This window comes from Centroberyx affinis, unplaced genomic scaffold (genome assembly GCF_046629955.1).
Source record: "Centroberyx affinis isolate AG114_WGS23_722 - 3 ecotype Tasmania unplaced genomic scaffold, CSIRO-AGI_Caff_v1 ptg000511l_1, whole genome shotgun sequence".
Taxonomy (NCBI): Eukaryota; Metazoa; Chordata; class Actinopteri; order Beryciformes; family Berycidae; genus Centroberyx; species Centroberyx affinis.
In genome coordinates this window covers 252,878-263,640 of record NW_027279161.1, presented here as the reverse complement: position 1 = coordinate 263,640, position 10,763 = coordinate 252,878, and the positions used below count along the sequence as shown (strand labels likewise).

General features: G+C 40.0%; 1 protein-coding gene across 1 annotated transcript; it reads right to left on the bottom strand.

The window, feature by feature from the left end:
• Window positions 1–3,980: 3,980 nt before the first annotated feature.
• Window positions 3,981–8,847, bottom strand: sgca (sarcoglycan, alpha). Its single transcript, XM_071517667.1, has 10 exons — window positions 8,781–8,847; window positions 8,383–8,511; window positions 8,106–8,257; window positions 7,191–7,257; window positions 6,845–7,043; window positions 6,502–6,670; window positions 6,066–6,274; window positions 5,881–5,907; window positions 5,226–5,405; window positions 3,981–4,109 (listed from the first exon to the last, which is right to left on the bottom strand). The coding sequence occupies exons 1-10, from the start codon at window positions 8,815–8,817 to the stop codon at window positions 4,052–4,054; spliced, it is 1,227 nt and encodes a 408-aa protein (XP_071373768.1). The 5' UTR covers window positions 8,818–8,847; the 3' UTR covers window positions 3,981–4,051.
• Window positions 8,848–10,763: the final 1,916 nt, after the last annotated feature.

Sequence of the window (10,763 nt, the reverse complement as noted above, 5' to 3'; positions counted from 1 at the left end):
AAGGGTATATTTTACACAACAAGTCTATTGGGAAAATCAACAACAGTCAAAGGTGCTATTATCGATTCAATGAGGTCCAGTTATTGGTGTTTGATAGGGAAGCTATCACTATCATACTGTAATGTTGCCACTAATGCCTGCAGAACCTTTGGTGCTAGTAAATTGACTTATTGTCTTGTTGTCTATGCAGTGCAATTGTTTTCTTCTTCAGTGTTGCTTTGATGACAGAAGTCCTTTGAAAGGTGATCACTGCAGATGTAATGCATGCAATCATGTCTTTGTAGATAAAAGCAAGTGACTCTGGTTAAATATCATTCCCCTGCCCACATGTTCATTGTTGATCCTTATGTCTGTATGCCCCTGTGGATAACTCCTCTTCACTAAAACAGCACACATCTCCCACCCTTTTGTTTTTGTTGTTTGTTGATTTCTTTTCCGCGAAGGGTTTCTTAAAAAAGAAAGAAAAGAGTAAAAAAGTTAAATTGAAGCAGACCCACTTTCATGGTTTAAAGGAAAGATTCTGTACTTATTTTGTACATGTATAATAAATCAAGATGTTTTTAATTATTTTGGGTGCTGAAATAAAGCATGTGAAGTGGTCTACTCAATGGCTGAGTTTTCACTGTTCTGTTTGCAACTGTTGTGAAACTGGGATTAGGTTGTAGCATATGGAAAATACTTCATATACTCAAGATGAATTCAACAGTTTCAGAGTGCTGTGCCTTTGACAGAGAGATACATGATATTTGCTACATCTGGCATTAAAATATAATTTAAAAAGGTTTAAAAATCAATTGTTCCACAACCGTTGCACTGAAATAAGTTTTTACTAAACAGCAGTGAAAACAAGGCCAATGATTGATATCAAAACCTGGCTTTTCTTTCTAAATACACACACATAAACTTCCTTCCTTTCATCACATCTGCCATTAAATCACTCATTACAAATATTGCAGAATAAAATGTAGCCTGTAGCAAACATTAAATATCTGTTGGTCATTCAGCAGTTGCAGTTATATATGCAGTTATTTGCGTGTGATTTCTGTTCATCTGAATCCACCAAATTTCCATAATCTCTCTAATATACAAAAATAGATTTGCATGAGAACAAATGTTATCCCCATAACAAACTGGTAAAGGGAGAGGAGATGTGTGTCATTGAGGTGGTTGGCCCCGAAACCAGACAGATACACAAGTGACTCCTTGTGGACTGGTAATGGAACTGCAGAGACTTTAATTCTCCATTCATTTTTCCACCACCATCACTGTAGTTACCCCTGATCTGGGATTTGTGTCCCATTGCTCATTATTTGTTTAGTCACCGAAGGCCATGTATAGCCTTTAGGATGGTGGGGAAGAGAGTCATTTCAAAGTCATTTCAAGTCAGGTTGATGTGGGCTATAGAGCGCCTGTAGCAAACAGGTTTGTCAGAAAAAGAGACTGAACAGCCAAGAAACAGGGCCAGAGCTTTTGCGTGTGTGTTTGTGTGTGCGAGTCTGCTGAAAAAATGAGTTGAGTCATTGGATTTAAATACTGAGACAGTGTCTGATTGCCTGACAGTGGTGGGAAACTTGTTCCAGAGGGAACGGCTCCTACAGGAGAAGACTTTGCCCCCTGCTGGTTTCTACTGAAGGCGTGAAATGACAAACCCTTTTTACACCAAAATTAGCGTGTATATGCGGGAGACTGCATCTAGAGAGCAAAGAGTATGAGTGGGCTTATAGGGAATAAATAAACCAGTTATTATATATTGAGGCTCAAAGCCATGCAATGTCTTCTAAGTTAGAAGACATCTTTGGTGCTAAGCAGTCATTGCTGTGGTGTTTCTGCACTGCACTTCCCAGAAATCACCTGTCAATCAAACAGTGTGTCCAGTACTGTGATGTCTTTTTCCTTTTTCCTTCCTTTTTCTGTTGATGGAGTTAGAGTTTCTGTAGGTGCCGTTCTTTTCTTTGTCTGTTCAGCCATGGTGGCTATTGCTGCTCATGCTAACTACACAGTTCTTCTTCTATTTATTCCAAATAAACTGCTGTTACAGTAGCTAATTCTGGTGGAGACAAAAGCATTTCAATAGTTTTACTAAGATGCTAAAAGAGATGAGATGCCTAATCCATGGAGATATTTCTAATTTTCAAGTGGCCTTGTAGAAGTGCCTATATTTACTCTGAGTGTCAAGGTTCCACTTTGGTGCCTTTTGCTTTTAAATACACCTTTTTTTTTCACTGAGAGAAAAGTGAGGAGAAAATGGTCAGATAGAAGTGGGCATTCGCTGGAGCTGGTTAAGTTCTTCATATCAACACTGTTACAGAGGACTGAACTTAAGACTTCTGGGCCAGCCACACTGAGGTGAAATCTCAGCTGAGAAAAGTTCACCTGGTCTTGTGGAAACAAGATATAATACTTCCATGTCATCACTGATCTTCCCTCTGATGGGTCTTGTGCTTTAGATTTCTAGAACACAAAATGACTCACAGGAAGAGACAGTGGCCCAAAACCTCTGTGGGCTGGGAGCAGAATCTGAATCTGCAATATCACAACCAGAGGATGAGTCAACATTTATAATACAGTGGAGGATAAAGTGTAAAATGTCAATGTCATTAGTTGGATTTCTCAAGTAATAAAAATAAAATATAGATATTATAACTACATATAGGGGCTTGTGGCGGTTTCAATGGAGACGGACATCAATCGTCCCCCAGGTGCCTTCAGGGGCTCGTCCTCTGTCTGTCCTGAGCTCAGCAGGAAAAGACACCAACTGTTCATATCAACACAAGGAGGCCATTTATTACATTAAACTAACATTCAGATGGGATGTTTCTTACACCAATAAAGCCTATTAACCCTAGAATGCAGGACTTCACAGACTTACAACTTTCAACAGGGTCAAAATGACCCTGTTTAAAATTTTTCATTAAAAAATCCTTTTGTCATCATAGCCTATTTTCCTTCAACTTAATGACAGAAATTATGCATTTTACCTTGCAGAAATGTTACAATGTTAGAATTATTTATTATTTTATTATTTATTCCTCTCCTTCTCCACCTTCCCCTCCATGGCAAATCTCCTCTGAACCCATACATACCACAGTCATTCAGGTGTTCTGCACAGTTGCACCTCTTGTTCCTCACTCAGTCTGCCTCTCTGTCACTACTGTAAATGATGATACTGATTGGAGGCTCCAGCCTATAAGCCTTTGTAAACCTGCTGTCATGGGTTGTTTTTAACTGCATAGGCATTCTGTTCAGTTTCTAATCCAAAAAAGCAAATAAAGTTAATTTTAGTTCTCACTGGGTGTATTTCCATTAGACTGTTTATCCAAAAGCACCTTACAGTAGCATGTGTTTAATTTTTTTTTTTACATTTTTGCATGGCTAGTCCCAGTGGGAATCAAATCCCTAACCTTCATGCCCCTTCACCCTGCCACTCACAACTTGCACTCATACAATATGGTCATTTATTCTTTCATAATTTTAAACAGAGGAGGGTATCTGTGGGAAAAAAAGAGGTACACAATTTATTTTAAATAGCAAAGAATAAAAGGCAATACCCATCTCTTCCATGGTTTGTGTGGGAGTGCCCCTTCCTTTTACTTTTTTGTCTGTGTCCAGTCCTGAAGCAGCACCAGGCTACACATCACCCACTGACTGATACCTGCAGTGAGGAGTTCTTCAGATAGGTTGTTTCAGTCATGTGGCATTTTAGACTTTGATGGGACTAATAATAATGAAGAATGCAGCTCTTGATAGTTTTTTATTATTATTATTGAAACATACTGAAATACAGAATATCATAGACTGCAGTGACAAGTGACAATTCAAAAAACCAGATACTGTTAATTTATTTTAATAGCAATTTAAGAAAATAAGACAAAAAACAACACTCAAATTTGCACTGCAAACTCATAACCATAAAAATCAATATCACATCCTGCATTCAAGTTTGTCCATCGTTGTTTTTACTTCCTGCAAAAACACACAACATGATGAGACTGTGATCACACAGATAATAATCCATGTTAAAATGTAATTATCAACCAGAATGACTGTAGCACTAGAGGTGAAGTAAGGAGGGACTCTCCCACCTGGGCAGTGTGTCACTGTAGGGGTCACTATGAAAACAAATGAAAAAAAAATCATGTTAAGTGTGGATTTTCCTTTGCTTTCCATGGCCAAGAAGACACATTTTAGAATTTAAATCAGCACCACAGTTGGCAGCGGGCCAGCAGCTGTGTTCAACAAGCACCACTAGATGGAGAAACACTGCACAGATTCCATCTATCTAATAATATAATCTCCTAATGTCTTATGATGTTCCCACAAACATGTTTCGTCAAGGCATGTCTCAAGACACCTGGAGACAAACAGGTGGTTATCACAACTGTAATGTCACCATGGCTGCTCTTAGCAAAATGAATCACATAAAAATGTTTTAACATGTTTTTGTTTTTCATTTTTTCAATGAAGAAACTATTCTGAGGGGTTTTGGTTACCCTATATGTGCCTTGCATTTTCTGCATATTTTTTTTTTTTTTATTTTATTAGTATTTATCTCTTTGTTACGGAAGCCGAGAACGGCTGTGCTTGCAATTATTTTTTTTAATGCCGTTATCTCGAGATCACGAGTTAATTATCTCGTGATCTCAAGATAACAAAGCTCGTTTTCTCGAGATAACGGGTTAATATATCTCGTTATCTCGAGATAATAAAGCTCGTTTTCTCCATCGTAACTGCAGCAAACAAAACTACACATTTATGCTTCCTGTTCAGTTATGAATCCTCCCCGACAGTCATGACAGTGATCTTGAAGGCTGAAATCAGGTGTGATCAAATGAACCAGACATTCTTTCGAGTTCTCCATATTATCCCGTGATCTCGAGAAAACAAAAGTCGTTTTCTCGTGATAAATTATCTCGTTATCTCGAGAAAACGACTTTAGTTTTCTCGAGATCACAAGATAAATTAACCCGTTATCTCGAGAAAACGAGCTTTGTTATCTCGAGATAACGGCATTAAAAAAAATAATTGCAAGCACAGACGTTCTCGGCTTCCGTAGGGGAAAACACTATTTGTACTAGGCTAAGTGTATTATTGTATTAACATAATAATAATGATAACAATTTTCTCATTCTTCTTCTTTCTCTTCCTCTTCTTCTCCCTATTATTCATGAATAAATGGATAAATCAAACAGTGTAGTAATCAGTAGACAGAAAGGTGAAAGCCTTACTGCTGGGCCATGATGAGCGGGATGCTGGGGCTGTCAGACTGCAGAGGCGGCGCTCTCTCTCCGGTCCGGGCGTTGAACATGGGCAGAGTGGACAGAGGTGGAGGCACGCCGCGGCCTCCGGCCATGCTCCTGAGCTCGTCACTGTTCCCGTGGATGGTGTGGTGGTGGTACAGCTGAATTCTGCAGAAAAGTTAACATCACATGCTGTGTTTTCCTAAAGCAACTTGGATGAGTGCTGAATGAGATCACTGTGACGATCAAACCTCTAGATTCTCTGGAAGTGTTAGTGGTTTGCTTTAACCATTCAAACATTAGAAAAATACAGAAATATTGAGATGCAGGGCTGATGCAGGTGAGTAGAGGTTAATGCTCGAGAAAAAAGGGGCGTCTGATCTTCACTATAGCTGATGATTAAGATAAAGGTTAGAAAGCTGCCATGCTGTTGGCCTTTGTAACATTTTGATCATTTTTTGCATCAGAGCTGCATCAGAGTGTCTAGCCATTTTTTCCATTATTTCCTCACATCATCATGCTGAGAGAAGAGTTAGAAAATAGTTCTTAATCTCACAGGTAGTGTGTTAGTAATGCAAAATGTTTCTGTAAGGATGATGACAACACAAAACAGTGAACAACTCAAGTGTTCCCAAGTACTTACTGGTTTGTTCTCGCATTCCTTTTCTCACTACAAATAAAGAATTAAATGCGTCAACAACTAACCAAGAGAAGTAGTCACAGTTTATCAGGTTTAATCAAAATGCCTGTATCATTATGGCTGCAGCTGCTTACTAGAAAGACATTATAGATACATTTTTCATTCAGTAGATTTAAGTGGATACGTACACTCCTTCTCGTCTGCCGAACATGATGTAGGCCAGCAGGAGGCACAGGATGATGGCCAGGATCAGGGGCACGATCACTGTCACTATGTAGTCTGGCAGAAAGTCCCTGCTGGGGGGGGACTCAGGAGGGTTGAAGTCGCCCCCAGCCTCCAGAATCCCCGGGCCCATGGTGGGAGCAGGTGGAGCCGGCTCCTGCTTTGACAGATCAATCTACAGGGAGAAAGAAGGGACACATCACATTGCATTTTGTCTATTTAGAGTCATTTCAAGATATTTTGTCACATATTACATTATCATATGTATCATATATGTATCATATGAGAAAATCGTACACCGTACTCTTGCATACTAGGCATATATAAACTCTCTCATTGCTCATTCAGAGACAACATATACCATATATTTTTTTATTCATAATAAATTCACAAATGACTCACAAGCTCAGTCTTGCACCAGGTGATGCAGTTGCTGGGGATGCTGCAGAAGTTGCAGCCTCCAGGGATCTTGATTTTGGCCCCTGCCTTGCACTGCCTTTCATGCTCTGGTGTCAGCACTTTCAGAAGACACTCAGAGAAGTACTGCTCCGACGCCACCTTCACATACACACTGAAACACAGCAGATTGTTGCTATTGCGTAGGTATTCCAAGGCTATGTACATGCAGCAAGGCTCTTCTGACAGAAAAAGTCAAAAGAACCAAAAACGCAAAACAAACTTGGAATAGTTTGATGTGACATTGAGGTAACAGCTTGGCTCGAAACTGTCACCATATTCATTTTACCCCTCATAGTGTCCCGCAAGAGGGAGGGGGACTCTGCCGCCGCGGTCGAGGGCATTGGAAATATTGACAACCTCCAGCGCCTCTGTCCTCCACAGCTTCTGCAGGTCCTGCTTTATCTCGTCCTGAACAGGAGAGGGCAGCACCTTCTCAATCTCCCTCAGCTTGATGAAGAACTCGGCCTGATAGGGCAGGATCTTTTCTGAGGGACCAACGTGAGTGACAGCAGTGATGTAAGATGGGTCACCATTTATTTGGTCATCAACTCTTCATCTTTCATCATGTCATTTTATTCCTTTATTATTACTACCACTGCACTATGGATTTATGATACTGAAACCATGCATACCTGTAATGGCATTGATTATGATTGTTTGTCTGGCTGTTTCATAGCTCCGTTTGTTGATGGCATAAATCTGTCAGACAAAGGTTGAGAGATTGTGATTTTCCATCATAGTTATGCTGTGTAACAGAACTGCCATGAAGTGCTTTTGAAACAGCATTTTTAAGATATGTAAACACTTAAAGGAACAATGCACCCATGGATACTTTTACACTGTTAGTTATCGGTTTGTGATGTTCAGTGCATTCAAGGAGTTATTTTGTGATGAAATGTTGTAATTGACTTTTTTGTTGTACCCACTTTCCCTCAACCTGCCTCCTCTACTTCTACTTCAGTTACTGATTTCCTACATTTCCCAGAATTACTTTCAACAGCCCACAGGGAAGGGGCGTGAACTTGTTGCTTTCAATCAAAGGTGGGTGGATGGGTGTATAAATATAGCGAGCTAGCCAAATAGTTTGTTGACATTGGGGTGTGTCTATGATCATGGCTGTGCCTGTTATTCAAAACACAACACGTATCATGGCTATGTTGCATTCTGGTCTATTGAGGCTACTGCCAGTGGAGAAACTGATATCTCTTCTTCTTCTACGATGGATTTCTCCCTGTATGATTGCAGAAGCCCTTGCTCATTGATTTTAAGGGACTGACACCCAAACCTGACGTTTACCACTGATCGCTGACATTTGTTCTGCTATGAAACTCAATTGTTGTTGCACTGGAAATATATTGATGTGATGTCAAGTCATCTATGTTTAGCCAGTTATCCATGGCAATAGGAAAAATACACCACTAAACAACAAAACGGTCCTAGAAATGCAAGATATAGTACATTGTGTAAAAGTGTTGTAGGCTGGATTTTTCCTTTAAGAACCATCAGTCAGGCTTATATCCATATTGGTGTAGATGGAGAGCACATACCTCAATTATACTTTTGCCTGGGGATGTCGGCGTGCCATAGAGGAAGCCATTATCATAGGGGTGCCTTTGGGTGAAGCGGAGCCACTCTGGGAGGTCTGGGAAGTTCTGCAGGTTGCACTTAAAAATCATGGGGTCATCATACAAGCGCCCGGCTTCACAGCATTCAAAGGGGGGAGTACAGAGATACACACATAAAATAAGACATGCATTATATCTATATCTAATGATTTAGCTTGAGCATGAATAATGGGTGAATTCATGTGATTGAGGCTCTTACCATATAGTTTTGACAAAGGTTCAAAGTCATTTTGGAAAGTCTCTCTCATCAGCTCGTACGTAAATAGCTTTCCCACAGGAATGGAAAATTTGATGTCTGCATTGGACCCCAACAAACTGACAGCACAAACTGTGTAGAAGAGTAGCATAAGCACCAAAAGATTTAGCTGAATGATCTAAAAGACATGTAAACTACAAACTAAAAACCTAACCTTGACTTTAAAATACTACAGCAAATAAGTTGTGATGTCGTGTGACTGCACAGCTCCAACCTTTGACAGCTGTCTACAAGATCAAGTATTATATAGCAAATAATGCAGATTTGATACTAAAACATGAGGAGGACTTATCAGTGTTGTCATATTACATGAAGTTAAGTAAATTGTGGAATAAACTTGCCTGTTAAAAAGAAGACCCAGCTCCTGTTGCCTGCCATTTTGTTTTGGCCTGTGATTGACAGAGCCAAGCGGAGAGGGCTCGGTCACAGCTACAGACATTTCAGTGCTATTTTTGCCCCACTCACCTAATAACATCCGAGAGGGTGTGTGTGTGTGTATATATATGTGTGTGTGTGTATGCGTGTGTGTGTGCCTGTGTGGAGTGCTGTAAATCAAAAGCTCCATTATTCTTGCTGCTCATTTCAAAGAAATCATATTAATCTTTCTGTATTTCAATTCCAAAAAGTATTGAAGGAGATTATAAATGCACCAGACAGACTATTTCCCCTTATTATTATGATTGGTCATTTTAAACTTGATATATCCAGGGAATGCTTTACTGAGCACAGAAGCTCTTTTTTTTCCTACTAAACCAGTAGAATTACAACAGGAGGAAACTAGTCATCTCTGTGTAGGTGGATCTGTGTGTCTTCATCTGTCAAACTCAGTCTGTGGTCAAACACCAACACCACAGTCAGATAGCTAGATGGCACCAATGTCCTACTTGAAGTATATCCTGTTTGACATCACCTCAAGCTATGTACTCTTTAGTCTGAGTTGCATTATTCTGCTGTTCAGTCAAGGGAAATGTTTCCAAACATTTTCATGACACCCATCCCCAATAGATACTGTACCTCCATTTGATAACATTTTGTCTGACAGACCAAGATTTTACTGTAGGTGGGGAGGTAAAGGTGTGGAAATGAAAGTCCTATATCATTCTCTCACTGTCCCAACTGCAAATCAACAAAATAATAGCTGAATTGAACAACTCTCCATTTTACTTTACCCCTGGAAACAGCCTCAAGGGCCCCTGGTGGTCCCTAGACCCCACTTTGTGAACTGCTGAGATAAAGTTTAATGGAGGAAAGGGCGGATGGCAGTTTAGTAGGCTACCCATATGAAAATCTTGAGTCTTTCATGTCAGTCTTTCCTGTCTGTGAGAAAAAATCATAAGCTTTTAGGCTTGTAGACAAACCAGCCACAGTAAAAGTGGAAACCGAGAGAAGGCGTGGGTAGAGTCAGCACTCTCACCAAAAAGGGAATAATTTGTCTATCACATAATGCTAATATTATTACAATGTATCAGCAAATGCAGAATGCAGGAAGTGACAATGTGGCCTACAAATAACGGATGTGTTATTGGCCAAAGGGCTTTGACGTGAATTGCTGTTACTGGGTCCTAACGCTTGTCATGTTTAGACAGCCACTTCAGTGTGTTAGCCCAGGGGCTCCCAAACCTGTCAAGGACCCTATAGATCTGCATCAGACCAGGGACACACATTTGAAAAGATTTTGTCCCGCAGAACCCCATAGCTAAGAAGATTTTTGCAGTAGCAAGTTGCAATTTATGATTTAGTATGGAATTGCACTACTCCAGATGGGGAGGGAGCAGTGAAACCTCTGATCAAAACATTTACCCTTATACATTGTTTCATTGTGCTAATCTGTAGAGAGTGAACTGATAGTGAAGTATATTATCCCTCATTATGCTGGGGGACCCCCTGGAACCCCCTCAAGGACTCCTGGAAACCCCGGACCCCACTTTGAGAACCCATGGGTGACTAGCTTGCGCAAATTTATACACAGGGTTTGACATTAGCTATTAGACATTAGACATAGCTATATTTAAAAAGTAGGCTATTTAAATCCTGATCATGAAAAAAAAAATCAAATGACTATAATATATCATCTATTATAAATTAAATATGTGGCAGTACTACACCTAGGCTAATTATACATAGTATCTTAAAGTGTAGTCCGCTCAGCTAACCATTATGGCCTAATTTAGATTCGTATGTCAGCTAACCATAATAATTTACATTCGTATGTAGCGGTCGCCCACAGAACAGGCTGTCATTACTCTAAATGCAGAATTATGAACTAGCACTAGGACCCAGCGGCTCCCTCCTCCATGCAGCACACTGCCTGTACGAGAGGAGGA